The sequence below is a fragment of the Apium graveolens genome, unplaced genomic scaffold, assembly GCF_009905375.1.
Source record: "Apium graveolens cultivar Ventura unplaced genomic scaffold, ASM990537v1 ctg1497, whole genome shotgun sequence".
Taxonomy (NCBI): Eukaryota; Viridiplantae; Streptophyta; class Magnoliopsida; order Apiales; family Apiaceae; genus Apium; species Apium graveolens.
This window is the reverse complement of record NW_027417263.1, coordinates 24,396-41,752: the sequence shown is the minus strand read 5'-3', so window position 1 is coordinate 41,752 and position 17,357 is coordinate 24,396. Positions and strand designations below refer to the sequence as shown.

Below are 17,357 nucleotides of genomic sequence, written 5' to 3'. Positions count from 1 at the left end.
TTATATCTTCAAACATAAAAGGGACGGCTCTGGGAGAGCTAGGAGGACAACGGCTGTGGGCCCATATTTTTAAAGAAATTCAAAATTCAGAAAATTTTAATATTAGTATATATACATATATTTATATAATAATATAAAATTATTATAAATGTATTATTATTCTCGGTCTAGTCATAAGAGCAAGTGCAGCGGGAGCCCGAGTGTGTGATGTGGCAGAGAGAGAGAGTGAGTTAGGCCAGGCACATGCATTGGAGTGGAAACAAGAAAGTTGGTCAGGCCCGGCTACTTGGGCTTGGCCAACTCTTGCAAGTTGATTACTTTTTTATTTTTTTATTATATTTTATCTTTCTTCTATCACAAACTTAACAATGTTTCCTGTGAATATGTAAGTGTACATATTAAGAGTTGGGCTTTGCATTGGAGTAACTTGGTCAGCTTCTTTGTTAAACCCGCTGCTGCTTACGTGGCACACAAATGTCAGAATTTGGCAGTGGACTTGGGTTTGTGCACTGCACATGCTCTAAGTTCTAGTATGTGTTATTTTAAAATTTTACAAATTTGAGTTTTTCATTTTCAATCATTTTTTAATTTTATAGGGTTAGATTTAAAATTTATAAATAATATGGCTCTACTTGTCAATTAGCTGTTAAGTTTTATTTCTAGCGATTTGAAATAATTGTTTTAACTAACTGATTGAGTTGGTTGTTTTGATTAACTGATTGAAATAATATGGTCGTGTTTTTTAGTTCCAAACACGACCATAGCTTTTTTTAAATTATTCAAATACAAGCAAGAGGGTCTATTTTTCGCTAACCTACTTTACTAAATATTAAATTAAACTAATAATGATATAATATCATATTTTTTTAACAGTTATATTTGGCATTATCATATTAGGCAAATGTTCCATGTTGATCATTTGAACTAATTTACATATTTTGCTACCTGATTTCAACAAATCTCCCAAGATATTTGTTAAATGAATTTCTCCGAATAACGCACATAATTAGAAACTACCATGTTTCAGGTATCAATATGATATGGTTAGAACTGCAAAATAAATATCCATCTCTATACTAAACTATAATTTGTAGTCTTGTTAAGTGGTCATCCCCTCATTTTTGTCAATCTCTCGGTCAAAACCTTGATCAAATGATTAGAATTGTTAGATGTATTAGTAAAACAATATACTCTCCGAATTTTCTGAGGTTTTATTAACATATATTAAATTAAATTTGTAAAATTTATTACTTAAATTTAAATTTTAATAAAATTATATATAATTAAATATGAGAATAAGGATTCTAACCTTAGAATATTTTTTCCTAATAAACAAATGAATCTTGTTTAATATTTATTTACCATCTTTTATTTTATTTTGAAATTAGGAAAGTAGATAATTTGGTATTTAATACAGTACACAAAAATCAAACTTACCTCAGCATAAAAATATTTTCCGAACTTAAAAATATTTTTCACCTGGAAGTGAGTATATTTCTCCTGTTCGATATCACTTCACATAAAATATGTTTTTCTGTTTTATTTATACCAATCGGTAGCCATGGCCACTGGTTCAAAAGCAACTACAATGCAATAAGTGTCCATGAGACCATGACCGCTAGGTGCATGTCACAACGGCACGGGTATGCCAAGATAGGCATGACATGGCGTCAATTAGCCAGACATGCCTTTTCATGATTCGGCATGCTTTTTTACAAAAAAAAAATTTATTTTTTAATAATTATTTTAATATTCGAAATATCCAGAAATAACAAATATAATTTTAAAACATTTACATATATTTTAATATCTAAAAATTAATGATATGTATGACAGTCGACAGAATGTAAATAAATATTCATGATAAAAGATGCATATACATACAAAAGAGATATGGACATGAAAAAATATATTTTTTGTTGATTAGATTGGGGAACAACTCAATTTTGAATTGAAAGTGTGTTTTTAAGCTATACAGTTTGAGGAAAAAGGTGAATTTGTCAAATTAAGATTCTCGGCGATTAGTTTGTCAAATTAAGGTGAGATTTAGCTCATTTACTCCTTTATTTCACAAATTAGAAAGATTAAAATACAATTTGAAAGATAATTTCTCACATGCATTGTCCAATCTCGAAACAGCCTAAAAAAGGATCCGGTTCATTCCAAAGCTAACATTTAAAATAAAATAAAGACCAAGCTAATGAGTTGGGGCAACACCCCCTAAAAAATTTAAAAAAAAATGAAAAACAAAAAATTTGCATCTACATGATAGCCCTGCTATGGATCCTTCTACACTGGACAAAAAAAATCAATAGAACTAATTGTGCAAGGTAATAAAAAGAGGACAACACATTGTCACACGGGAAGCAGTACAATATGTAGCAAACATGTCCCGCTGCTTTGTTTTGCGCAGCTCTAATGGGTTCCAGAAAACAACTGATCATAGCATCTTTACACATCCTGTTTTACATGTTTTTCATTACCAACCTCATATAGTTAGATATGACTCCAAATATTTAAGATTGCTTTCAAGCCATAAATAGCAGTTAGCAGTACTCAGTACTGAATGTTCAGCAGATTCTGCTTCATAGGAAATAATCTGGTGTTCTACGAGTTACATCAGGCTCTCCTCTCCTTGGAGCTGGTTCAAACTGTTTTATAAAGCAACATTTTAAAATTAGCAAAAAAAAAACATTTTAGCAAACTTTCCAACTTAGGCATATTTTTTTATGAAAAAAATATTTACACAAGTAATATGAGTAGCAAGAAATAGCCCCCTCCTCTCTTTATAATTTGCAGTCCAGACCCGTGCTTACAGACACATATTACATATTATTATTTACATGTATTTACAATTCGACAAGACACATTTCATTCATTCCAAGTTCTAAATTTAAAGCTGAAGGTTAAGAAAAATAACTTTTATAATTTAGGTGTGGTTAAGAAAAACGCAAGTTAAATTAAGGGAATAGAGTAAAAAATAGAAGGCACAGATGTAGCAGAGCGAGAAAGAAGAGGAAAGAGATTACAATATACAGAGGAATGCATGATTAGAAATAGCTCTTGCAGGCGCCAGCAGGAGCTATTTTCCCAAAAAATATACACACACACACCGACAAAAAATGACAGGGGGGAAGGGGGGAGGACCTGAATAAAGGTGTGCCCTTTGCAATCATCCACTTCCAGGATAGACGCCATGTTTCCACATCGATAACAGTAATTAGGGGCACTAAAGATAGTCACAACCTTTTGCTCCTGACCAAAAAAAATTGTAAAAAATTATTAGAACATAAAATTCTGATTTCCACCGCAATAAAAACCATGTAGACACGCTAGAGAAGAATTTACATGTCCCCAGTTAAATCCCTCCATAACCAGCTGGTGTGCTCTTGCAATAAGCTTTAGGTTGTTGGTATGGTTAAATTGCTCAGAAATATCCTGTCAAAATACAAAGGTACCGGAGATAATTAATTGACCTTAAGAGTAAATTTCACAATGCCAAAAAGGAGTAGCGGAAACATACCTGGCCAAAAGTATAACCAGCACCCCTAGGTGAGATACCCCATCCACAACGATCATCAGGGTCAGACCATAGAAGATCACACATAGGTCCTTCATGAGGAACTTCTTGAACTCGATCGAAATTCCTTATATTATCAAGGGTTTCAATAGAAGGTGACAACCCTCCATGAAGACAAAATATTTCTGATTCAACCTATATTTAATAAAAACAGAATTCAGGATATAATTATGGCACAATAATTCTTCAAATATGTGAGAATTAGGATGAGCATATGGAGGGATGAATTCTTTAATGAAGCTGAAATGAAAATCAAATTAACCCGAAGTTCTTTTATTGTATGCTCGGATACTAGACTTTATAGCAAATGATAATCTGGTCCAAATGACATGTTTGGATTTTCAACAGAATTCAGTTCAAGTCCATAGAATTTAAACATAATCACATGTTTGAGAATTTAAAATGAAAACTCAATCCATGTCGTCTAAAATTTTATCGTTTAAAAAAGAATCGTACGTCTTCAAATACAATCACTTAATAAAAAACTACACAGTGGTCACTGGTCAGTGAAGTACAAACTTTAAAATTAGGCATCACAACAGAAACACTCAAAATGTCATTGGTTTAGTGGGTGAATCGAGTAATCTTCATTTAGCCATAAGTTTAAAGTTGAGTTATATATGATTCACACATCATCCAACAGGAAACATTTGCGAGAAGACGTATATATATAATATCTATGGCATCAGACTTCTCTCACTTTGCAACCACTATCGTGTCCTAGAAAATTCCTGTGCCTTGGATAAATGACTCTATACTAGGAAACTTATCCACATTACATTTACATGTTAACTAACAACCTATAAACCAAAGACGGCAACAATCATAACATAAAATGAAACCAACAATCTGTAAAATTCTTCCTACATCATTTAGGCTGCACTGATAGCAATTAAGTTTTATCACATTCAAATGATGGTATATAGTCAATGGAGAAACATGTGAATGAGAAATTGATACATGTAAAAGTTTAAATGCAAGATGCATGCTAAGCCAAAAACAGACATACTAACCAATGCTGTTAGGGGAAAATAGTCAAACAAATCCGTAAAGATCTTCCACACATTTGCATTACCATATCTGTAAATGGAAAATAGATAATTATTACGTATACAAAAGGAAAGAAAAGAAGCAGAAATTATGATGATGTCAATAGGAAACAGCATATCAAAGTGCACATAGCATAAGAATATAACTTCCTAAAATTACCAAAATTGTAATGCTTAGCGGAAAAAACATCTTTTCAGCTGATAACATTTCACTGTGTTACATAAACAAAGTAAGGAATTTAAGTCTTGTCAAAAAGTAGAGTAAGGAATTTAAGCAAACTATTCAAATAAATACAATTAATAACAAAGTCAATACCTACGCAAACAAACTATAAATAAATTAAATTCTGTCCAAACACTATTGGAAAATGTAGAACTTACTTTCTTAAGCATTCGTCATAAAAGCCATATACTTGGGTAATCTGCAATATAAAATCAATTTTAATAGTAAGTTAAATTAACAGCCTAGAAACTTAACTTGCTTATGCAAGGCCTCCAAAAAAAAGTCTCACAAGAGAAAATGTAACCATCCAGGGGGCTGTACTAAAGATACTATTTCGGTTACACTAAAGGTTGAATTTGTGAGGAAGCGGCTGAAAAAACTGAAAAAACATTTACGCTACTATATCAGATTGCAAAGAGGCCAAAGATACCTGCCGACTTTCATGGTTTCCTCTCAATATAGTAATTCTTTGTGAATACCTCACTTTGAGAGCCACCAAGAGCTGAAAATTGAACATACTAACTAGCATCAGCAGAAGGCATAAAACCCAAACATCACAATTCACAACAAACAGTTAAATGACAAATGAATGCAATGTCTCCATTTATAATTTGTATTAAGAAACAAAGACATAATACAGAATACCAGAAGGAAATGCAAAGAAAAGTATACACAGATAAGATAATGCACTACACGAATTTCCTAGTCATACATTCAAATTACTTCAAGAAAAAGAGTAGAAAAAACACTTACTGTTACGGTTTCAACTGAATAATAGCCACGGTCAACATAATCTCCCATAAACAAGTAGTTCGTATCTGGACACTGCCAAAAATTAAAAAACCAAATTGGTTAACTCAAAGCATATATAAATAACAAGCAGTCGCAAACATCTGAATATAAAAAATTTCAACTGCGAACAGTTAATTAAAAAATACAACTACTTCAAAGAACTTCAACATTGTTTTCCATTATAAAAAAACTAACCTAGCATAATGAACATAAAATCAAGTAATACAAGTAGATGTTGAATAAAATATCCTCTGTAAAACACCACAACCACGAGGCCACAACCCCGCATCGGACCATGCAAAATATACAGCAGCATGATCCAAAAGCTAAAAAGTTCGGTATACGTTACTTGTGAGATGTTACTCTTTAACTTTAAGAAGAAAAAGTAGCATCTAATCACGGCAGATATCAAGGTGTATTTATATCCTCTGCACCTGTAATTATATTTTAAAGTAAAAAAACATGCCCTGAACCATACAGACTTAGGAATCATATGTATGATTGCACTGCCTATACTACAACTATGCCCCACTTTTCCAACAAGTGTTTTACATGCAATTCATGATCCAGAAATGACATGGCAATTCACTGTCTCTAAACATTTAAAAATGCTAATAAAAAATAGACAAGGTTCTTTACAAGACCTAGCATAACGAACATGTAAAAACATGAAGTGTTTAGGAAGCAACCACCTCTCATTTCTACTTCTCTTTTGGTCAAAAATCTACAATATACATAATCAATTCATTTTAACTTGTGCAAAAGCAGAAAAATTCTGTAATTCCGAAGGATTCCCTAACAAATACATTGCGAACAAACAGATGAACAAGAACCTCCAACTCTAAACATCAAATCCTGACGAAATGCACAGGAGAAATTTGGAAGTGGCAGTAGGAGTTGTTACCTTGCCCCCGATTCGAAACAGCTCCGCAAGATCATGAAATTGCCCATGAATATCACCGCAAATCGTCACTGGGCTTTTGACAGGCTGCATATGAGAGAATAAGATACAGTCTAGTTAAAGAATAAATTTTCAAATAATATCCATTAAAAAAAGGACAAATCATAGAAATATTTGAAGTTTAAAAGTGAAAATGCTCACAGACAATTCTACAAGAGAATGTACTTTAAATAAAGTGTTCTCATTTCAGCATACCACCGCACATCCAATAAAACAGAGTTATGACAAATTATATGTGAGACCACATTTCTCAGTTGAGGATGAAAACTATGGCAAGAAATTGAAAAATAGCTTTAGACTAGAACAAAGAAATACATATCAAAGTATTAAACTAAAAGGCTTTTTCCTCAGAACTTAACCCAAACCCATGGCGGTAACACGACAGTGGGTATGTATAGTTTAAGAAAAAGATATTAAACACAATCATGAATCAGCAACTTACCACTGAACATGGTTCAAATTCACTTTCATATATAGTGTCATATCAAAGTATTAAACTAAAAGGCTTTTTCCTCAGAACTTAACCCAAACCCATGGCGATAACACGACAGTAGGTATGTATAGTTTAAGAAAAAGATATTAAACACAATCATGAATCAGCAACTTACCACTGAACATGGTTCAAATTCACTTTCATATATAGTGTCATGAAATTATCAAACATTATGACATTATAAACTAGCTCTTCCAGATATTTAATCTCAGTAAAGCTTCTATATAACCATTTCCATTTTAACCTTTGAGATTCTACACATTACACATTTTTTAAAGAAAACATAAAACTTTTTTAGAACTTTGCAAACTTATGCCAATTACTGATATGTATAGTTTAAGAAAAAGATATTAAACACAATCATGAATCAGCAACTTACCACTGAACATGGTTCAAATTCACTTTCATATATAGTGTCATGAAATTATCAAACATTATGACATTATAAACTAGCTCTTCCAGATTGAAAAATAGCTTTAGAGTAGAACAAAGAAATACATATCAAAGTATTAAACTAAAAGGCTTTTTCCTCAGAACTTAACCCAAACCCATGGCGGTAACACGACAGTAGGTATGTATAGTTTAAGAAAAAGATATTAAACACAATCATGAATCAGCAACTTACCACTGAACATGGTTCAAATTCACTTTCATATATAGTGTCATGAAATTATCAAACATTATGACATTATAAACTAGCTCTTCCAGATATTTAATCTCAGTAAAGCTTCTATATAACCATTTCCATTTTAACCTTTGAGATTCTACACATTACACATTTTTTAAAGAAAACATAAAACTTTTTTAGAACTTTGCAAACTTATGCCAATTACTGGTATGTATAGTTTAAGAAAAAGATATTAAACACAATCATGAATCAGCAACTTACCACTGAACATGGTTCAAATTCACCTTCATATATAGTGTCATGAAATTATCAAACATTATGACATTATAAACTAGCTCTTCCAGATATTTAATCTCAGTAAAGCTTCTATATAACCATTTCCATTTTAACCTTTGAGATTCTACACATTACACATTTTTTAAAGAAAACATAAAACTTTTTTAGAACTTTGCAAACTTATGCCAATTACTGAAAATAAACCACTTGAAAAATGACATTAAAACAGCATGCAATCTAAGCTTCCAAGTAGTTTTTGTTTAAGAGTTCTCTATTGGCAAAACAAAGTGTACTGCTTATAAATACACATCAATGCTTTGTTCATTTTAAGTTTTTTTTTGAATTTTCAATGTTAATAATAATAATGATAATAGCCTGCGAGAGTTCTTTTACAGGTGAACATGCAATATACCTCAGATTCCATGTCCTCCAACATATACATGAGTTAAGAAAAACAAAATCATTGAAGGATGCAAAACTAATTTGAAGCACAGTCGGAATAACTGGTAAAATAGAAGACAAAATAGCAAACCTGCACATTGCTTTCTTCCATTAGAATCTCCTTGGCCTTCTCACATAGCACCCTAACCTACATCACAAAATAAGAAAATATAACTAATATTCTGCCTCATAAGTTATAAAATCATAGATACAGAAGAGCATACAAATAATACATGTCACAAGAGAAAGTTATTTTAACTGATAAAAAATGAAGAATACATATATGTCCAACCGCATTCAATTTGAAGCAGTTTGTATGGCTACCAATACATGACATAATTAATCTTAATAACAGCAACATATAATATAATACTACAAGCAGGGTAGCATACACAGATAACTTAATTTCTACAAAAAAAATAAGATTTCAAAAATCCTACCTTTAACACAAGACCAAACACTATATGAAAGGTGTAAAAACTCTGAGGCTCCATGGCCTCCTCAAGCCAAAGTCACCCCACCCTCCATTCTCACGCGAGTCTCAACCAAAAACAATAGAGAATTTACGACCCCTTTTTGAACAGTCAAATGCAATCACAATGTCACTGGTTGGTTCATCCTTCACTTTTTGTATAATTAAAAGAGAACCAAAATTTGATACATTACAAAATTTTGCATTAAGAAAACCCACGGAAAAAGAAAAAAGGAAACATACAACAGGTAACTTATAATGACTAGCAACCAAATGAACTTAATATATGCTTGCGTTATCTACGAATCAAGATTTTGACTACGCCATCTGAAAAACACCAAAAACACAAATCAAGATTTTGTCTACGCAAGCCGAAAAACACTAAAAACACAAATCAAGATTTTGTCACAAATCAAGATTTTGTCTACGCAAGCCCAAAACCTAAAAACACGTGTTCCTTTTTACGGACACACATACGTAACTACAAACAAATTAGACAGCTTGAATACATCAACAATCACGTTTTCAGGTGAACAAAATCCAAATCAAATTTCTGAAGACAAATTTCAATATTGAGATTTAATTTCCACCAAACAAGAACTTTAAAAACATCAGATTCAATTAGAATACAAATAAAAGAAACACAAATCGATACAAACATTATAGATACCTACATACATACATCTATATGTGTGTGTGAAAAGAAATAGGGAGAGAGGGAGAGGAAGGGAGAGAAGAGAGAGAGAGAGAGAGAGAGAGAGAGAGAGAGAGAGAGAGAGAGAGAGAGAGGGAGAGAGGGAGGGAGGGAGGGGAGAGGGAGGGAGGGGGGGAGAGGGAGGGAGGGAGGGAGGGGGAGGGAGGGAGAGAGAGAGAGAGAGAGAGAGAGAGAGAGAGAGAGAGAGAGAGAGAGAGAGAGAGAGAGAGAGAGAGAGAGAGGAGACCTCATGCTCGGACAAGGGTTTGCACTGCATAAGCTGAGCAATTTGTTCGTCAAGATTACCATTTGCGCTGCTTTGAACCGGATCGTAGCTCATCTTCCCTCTCCTTTCTCTTGTTTCTTTCTCAATTATCAAACCAAACAAACCCTAGAGAGAGAGAGAGAAAATAATTTGGAGAGAGAGAGAGAGAGATTGTTGGTAAAATCGATGGGACGATCTCCCTTTCCTCTTTTTCTTTCTCTCACTCGTTTTTCCCCTTTTTATTTTTACTTTTAATATTTAAATTAAATTCTTTACTTTTTCCAAAAAATTGTTGTTACCGTTTTTTTTTCAATTGATTTTACGGGTCTTGTTTTTTATTTTATTTTATTTAAATAAAATTAATCCTCATAATGTATGGAACTCGGTAAAAGAATTATATCTAAATAAAATCCATTTTGTGCATACATAAAATTATTGTATTTAATTCCTCATACAGCTAATATATTTGGTCTGTTATGCCCAAATATGGACATGGGCTCTAAACAAACCCATTACCTGAATTATTAATAATATTTGGCTAAATAAACAAGTACAAGAATATGGAGGACGAGGGCCTCTCATAATTTATATATGGAACAATACCGTGTACCGCATATTGACCAAGACTTCACTGGATGACACTTGAGAATATGTAAAAAAGGATATGTACCGTATATTGACCAAGACTTCACTGGATGACACGTGAGAATTTGTAAAGAAGGATAGTCATGTCCACCTCTTACTAGAAGATGACACATGTCCAGTTATAACTAGGAGGTGACACATGCTCACCTCTAACTAGGAGGTGAGTCATGCCCTCATCTTACCACGAGGTGAGTCATGTCCGCATCTCCAACATGAAGAGAGTCATGCCCACCTCTCCATCGGGAAGGGAGTCATGTCCACCTCTCAACATGACTGGAGTCCTATCCACCTCTTCATCGGGAAGGGAGTTTGTCCACCTTTCAACGAGACATGAGTGATGTCCAGCTATCAACAAGAGGGGAATCATGTGTTCATACTATTAAGAGGGGAGTCATATCCTCATAGCATGCATGTCCTCATGTTACTATGAGGGGTGGCCTACCACCATATCACCATGATAAGCAACATGTCCACATAAAGAGTACTGTCCACCTCTCAATAAGAGAAGAGTCTTCTCCCCCCATTATAAAGAGACTTGAAGAGACCAGTGATAGTATAAACTCACGTGCAAGTTGAACAGAAAATATAATTACAACAACTTATGACTATATGATTCCACGGGTCACTTCATAGAGTCCTTGCTATACTATATCACACTTGGAAGGGCCTCATCGACGTCAACACTACTTACATATTTCTGGGTCCACATCACATGACCAGACTCTAAGGGGTCGCATGTGAGGGCTCTAGGTGTTCTCGTACCTCACCAACGAGATATCTTCGCCTAATGTCATGACACCCTATTACAGCCTAATTGGGCTTGGGCCATGGAATAATATGGGCTTATTACGAACTATCCAATGGTCAACGAACCTGGGCTTTGATGGACCAGGCCAAACCCTAACCCGTCTAGGTAACTTGTCCTCCAAGAACTATGTGTAGCTTGAACCCCTATAAAAGGGTACGTAGGCCTCTTGTTTACGGATGATCAATAGTTTGAAATAAGAGAAAATAAACACTATTCCTCTGGCATTCTAAGAATCATCGAACAAGATCAGCTATAACATCGATCAATTTTCATCCCGTGTTTTTCGCGTTCTTCATGAAAATAGCCTCAAATAAACATAATTTGCTCCATGATTCCAGCAACCTCTGAATTCGTGTTGTTATGATTTCTCCCAACAACATTTGGCGCTAGAAGGAGGGGCTTTGACATCTACGGGAGAAAGATGTCTCGATTTCATAAAATAGAGCTAGCAGTTATCCAGGAGGCGAAGATAAGGACAACAGGGAGACCACTGGCCTGAGAAGAAGGGGCGCGCGACCCTGAACCTCTTAGGCAAGAGGTCCCCTAGTACTTGAGTGTTGTCCACCATTATTCAACCTCATCTGAAGTAAGTTGCTCAGTAAGGGGTGGTCGTTTATCTAATTAGGTTGTCGACCTTGGGACAACCATCAATATGATCTTTCATCAGGGACGACCGTCTCTCGCATGTCCCTTCTTGAGATGCCTCTACGTAAGATGCCCCCTTGTGGGATGCCTCTGCGTGAGTGCCTTAACGGGCCTCTCTGCATGAGATGTCTCTATATGAGATGCCCTCTCATGGGATGCCTCTGCGTGAGCACCTTAGCGGGTCGCTCTGCATGGGATGCCTCTACGGAGATGCCTCTATATGAGATGCCCCCTTGTGGGATGCCTTTGCGTGAGCGCCTTAGCGGGCCTCTCTGCATAGGATGCCTCTACGTGAGATGCCCCCTCGTGGGATGCCTCTAGATGAGTGCCTTAGCGGGCCTCTCTATATGAGATTTCTCTTTATGAAATGCCTCCTTGCGGGATGCCTCTGCGTGAGCACCTTAGCGGGTCGCTCTGCATGAGATGCCTCTACGGAGATGTATCTATGTGAGATGCCCCCTCGTGGGATGCCTCTGCGTGAGTTCCTTAGCGGGTCAATCTACATGAGATGCCTCTACGTGAGATGCCCCCTCGTCGGATGCCTCTTCCTGCGATGCACTTAACATGACGCCACTTCTTCTTTATGGAGTGACGGTCTCTCTCAACGAGGCCCCCTACTTGGATGACCAACAAGGTCTTTATGGTTTGTTTGTCTCACTCTAGAAGACCCCTTATTTGTGCTACAAGCCCGATCTTCTTCATGATTTGGTAGCCTTTTAGTGGGCCCCCTGTTTTGGAGACTATCACGATTTTTATTGAGTGATAACCTTTCTTAGCTAGGCCTATGTACATTATGTGATTTTTTCTCTAAATTTTTAACATTTCTTGTTTAGGCGGTTTTTACTTGTGTTCTAGCATCTAAACTAATTGCAGAATTAGGCTATCATGCTTATCTAAGGTTGAAAAGTATAGAGTACAGCGGTGCGAGGCCCCAATAGGCTTCTCCTACGATCATGATTTTGTTCATAAGTCTATTGAATGCTAACTCAGGTGATAACAGATGAAAAGAGGCTGCCCTAAATAAAAAGGAGATAGCGTCCCCTCCACATACAGTAGAAGTTATCTCTACTCTTGACCAAGGGAGTTGTTACTTTTTATATGATATAAAGTTTAAGAGCGCTTATGTGTTTTTTAACTAGGTAGTAGTGATGAGTTATGCACTTCAGCTCGCTCTTGCAGAATTCAGGCTCTCCTCATCTTTCTAAGTAATTCGAGTTCTCCTCACCAGCAGAAATAAGGCTCACCTCTCTAAAGAAATTCATGCTCTTCTCACCCTAAAGGATTTAGGCTCACCTCTCCAAAGGATTCAAGCTCACCTACTTAAGGGATTTGGGCTCACCTATTCAAGGGATTCGAGCTCACCACTCTAACTGGTGCACTAGCCTTACTTTCCTGGAAGAAGCTCCGACCCTCATCAATGGCAGGATTTAGAAGAAGATTCGGGGAACCCACCACACTTGAACTATTATGAAGACTTGATTTTACTGTTGATGAACTCTTATGCCCGGGGTAGCGTTGATGCGACATGAGTGTGAAGAGGCTTCCCAAAAATCAAGGCACACCTAGGCCCCCCCCTCTCTCAGATAAATTGTGGAGTTAGGGCACTTTAATGTGGCATATTAGCCTGAAGGCACTTTGAAGGGTCAAGCATTGACCAACTGCATGCTTGAGTTCCCGCCTCATTCCAAGGATGACTCTAGAGAACCCATAGCGACCCTAAGAGGAGTAGAACCCCCCGAGAACGTGCTAAATATACCCCTGGTGGGCCCTATATATTGATGAGGCTCTTATTAACATCCTCAAGCTAGCTCTGGAGATGAAGGTGGTTGATCTCAATGTCTACAACGACTTCATGTTAGTGACTTCTCATATTTGTTGTGAAAGGCTCATCAAGTTCTTCAATGAAGGTAGGGTGGAGCCCATCCCAAGGGATAAGAATCAAGAGGCAGATGCATTGGCAAATTTGGGCTCTCAAAGAGAGGCCATACTACTTGAAAATATTTCTCATGAAATTTCAAGTCAAGGCTAGCGTGTCTCATAAATTCACCATGGAGGTAACGACCCAGTGGCCTACATTGATGACCCTCTCCGGGAGTATGTCAAAATGGGGAATCTACCATAATCGGATGGAAACATGAATTATCAAGTAACAAACGACCTTCTATATTATTTATGATAACGTTCTACAAGGGAGGCTTCAACATACAACTATTGAGGTGTGTGGATAGAAAAGATGGAACTTACTTAAAAATAAATTACATGAAGACATCGGTGGCAATCACCCCCGGGGTAGCATTGATAAGGCCTCATGCCCCCGGGGTAGTATTGAAGATATCATGTGAGTCCTGATAATATTGGACATATGGTGTTAACTCAAATATCATAAAAAGAGCATTACCATATTTTGATTCCTCGTCGCGTTTATAAAGATAACAAGAAATCGGGGGGGGGGGGGGGTAAGTGGTACTACAAAAACACTGTCGCCAGCATGATATTAAAAATTGTAGGGTAAGGCCAACATCTAGTGATATGAGGCAGCAAATTTGACATTTTGCAATGTGTGGCTCCTTGACCCCGCTGGCGATGGATAATGAGCCAGTCCGTAAGTCTATAAATTATGAATTACTCTCAATGCATGTGCCAAAGTCAATCTGTTAGCAAGGAGAATTCTTTGAAGGCTCAATAAGTTATATTAAAGCACTTGGCAAAATTAAAAAAAAAAAAAGCGACGCGAGTCTCTCGAGGCTAACGCATATGATGCAACGCCTTCCTACTAACGTCATGCGTCATGAAAATAGGGACAGCATCTGTTATGTGAGGTCGATAAGAGCTATAAAACAAATTTTGTAAGGAATCTATTTGCAATATATATTTTACAAGAAGGTGAGATATAAAACTGTGTTCTCCGATAGCCAACCTTCAACAATGCGAGGTCAACCAACCATCGTATATGAAGCGAGTTTAGAGCCAATATCTTGCGATACGAGGCCGGTATGAAAGAGATCAGAATTATGCTCATAAACATCACAAGTCCTCTCCAAATTATTCAACTTTTTAATTGTCTTGCGGAGATCCCTCCTCAATCCCTTGGGCAATCATTTGGCCGCGATCCCCCAACAAAGATTCACTTCTTCGGCTCCTAAGGGTCACTCAGAGAAGATTCATGTTTAGATGCCCATTGAACGTAGTAACTGGACCTTTTCTATACGACTCTTCAAGGAGGAATAATACTTTTTTAATTCCATATTACATTCATAATGATAACATCGAATCCGGGGGTAGTTGTTATGTCCAAATATGGACATGGGCTCTAAACAGACCCATTATAACCTGAATTATTAATAATATTTGGCTAAATAAACAAGTCCAAGAATACGGAGGAGCTCTCGTAATTTGTATATGGAACACGACTGTGTACTGCATATTGACCAAGACTTCACTGGATGACACGTGAGAATATGTAAAGAAGGATAGTCATCTCCACCTCTTACTAGAAGATGCCACATGTCCGACTATAACTAAGATGTGACACATGCCCACCTCTTACTAGGAGGTGAGTCCTACCCTACTCTTACTAGGAGGTGAGTCATTCCCTCCTCTTACCACGAGGTGAGTCATGTCTGCCTCTCTAACATGAAAAGAGTCATGCCCACCTCTCCATCGGGAAGGGAGTCCTGTCCACCTCTCAACAAGACTAGAGTCCTATCCACCTCTTCTTAGGGAAGGGAGTCTTGTCCACCTCTCAACGAGACATGAGTGATGTCCACCTATCAACAAGAGGGGAATCATGTTCTGATACTATTAAGAGGGGAGTCATATCCTCTTAGCATGCATGTCCTCATATTACTACGAGGGGTGGCCTACCACCATATCACCATGAGAGGCAGCATGTCCACATATTATCAAAAGGGAGTCATGTCCACCTCTCAATAAGAGAGGAGTCTTCTCCCCACATTATAAAGAGACTTGAAGAGACCAGTGGTAGTATAAACTCACGTGCAAGCTGAACAGAAAATATAATTACAACAACTTATGACTATATGATTCCATGGGGCACTTCATAGAGTCCTTGCAACACTATATCACACTTGGAAGGGCCTCATCGAGGTCAACACTACTTACATATTTTTGGGTCCACATCACATGGCCAGACTCTAAGGGGTCGCATGTGAGGGCTGTAGGTGTTCTCGTGCCTCACCAACGAGATATCTTCGCTGAATGTCATGACACCCTATTACAACCTGATTGGGCTTGGGCCATGGAATAATATAGGCTTATTATGAACTATCCAACGGTCAACGAATCTGGGCTTTGATGGACGGGCCAAACCCTAGCCCGTCTAGGTAACTTGTCCTCCAAGAACTACGTGTAGCTTGAACCCCTATAAAAAGGTATGTAGGTCTCTTGTTTACGGATGATCAATAGTTTGAAATAAGAGAGACTAAACATTATTCATTTGGCATTCTAAGAATCATCGAACAAGATCAGCTATAACATCGATCAATTTTCATCTTGTGTTCTTCGCGTTCTTCATGAAAATAGCCTCAAATCAACATAATTCGCTCCGTGATTCCAGCAACCTCCGAATTCGTGTTGTTATGAATTTCTCCCAACAACATGGTCTAACGGATAGTATGCCATGCCTCTTATAATTGATGGATATGTTATTTTTGAAGTAAAGATGTTGTACATGCTTATTATATAAATAAAAGTATATAATATATCAAACCAAACATATTGTACTTGCCTTATATTAAACCAAATACAACCAAACATATATGCCTTATAATTAATGGATATGATGTTTTTTGAAGTACATGGACCAAAAAATTGGATAACATGTTCATCATGCTAAAAATATAAAATAATATAATAATATACTAAAATAAACCAAACATATACTCTAATGTGTCGTCTCCAAGCAACTATGTCTAATGCCATGTCACATGTGAGTTTTATGGTCGTCGTATCCAAACTCAATTAATCAACCCATGTTCCACACGATCGACCCCGCTTTATTTTTCCCCATACTGATATACCTTCAACCCTTCTAACTAGAGTTGATGCACGCCGTCTTCGAAAATGTTCATCCCAACGAGTCGACCTTCCCTTATTTTTTGACGATGGACTCAACACCTTATAATATGATAATAATATAGTTTAGATTAGTAGATTAAATAGCGAGCGTAATCAAGTAATTTCAGCAAGTAACGTACATATCGACCAACTATTAAACTTTCGATGCATATTAATTAATAAGGGTAATTACATTATTTGAGCAAGTTGTTTATGTCTTTATATCAAATAATTTAATAGAAGAATTAGAAGGCGACTACAATATTAATTGATTTAAGAATATATCATTTAGTAAGGGTAATTAAGTAA

At 36.4% G+C, this 17,357-nt stretch overlaps 1 protein-coding gene across 1 annotated transcript; it reads right to left on the bottom strand.

Moving 5' to 3' along the window:
- Positions 1 to 2,295: 2,295 nt before the first annotated feature.
- LOC141699917 (serine/threonine-protein phosphatase PP2A-2 catalytic subunit) lies at positions 2,296 to 10,088 on the bottom strand. Its single transcript, XM_074503719.1, has 11 exons — positions 9,857 to 10,088; positions 8,535 to 8,591; positions 6,549 to 6,632; positions 5,606 to 5,677; positions 5,283 to 5,354; positions 5,011 to 5,051; positions 4,594 to 4,660; positions 3,524 to 3,715; positions 3,349 to 3,438; positions 3,148 to 3,255; positions 2,296 to 2,651 (listed from the first exon to the last, which is right to left on the bottom strand). The coding sequence occupies exons 1-11, from the start codon at positions 9,947 to 9,949 to the stop codon at positions 2,586 to 2,588; spliced, it is 942 nt and encodes a 313-aa protein (XP_074359820.1). The 5' UTR covers positions 9,950 to 10,088; the 3' UTR covers positions 2,296 to 2,585.
- Positions 10,089 to 17,357: the final 7,269 nt, after the last annotated feature.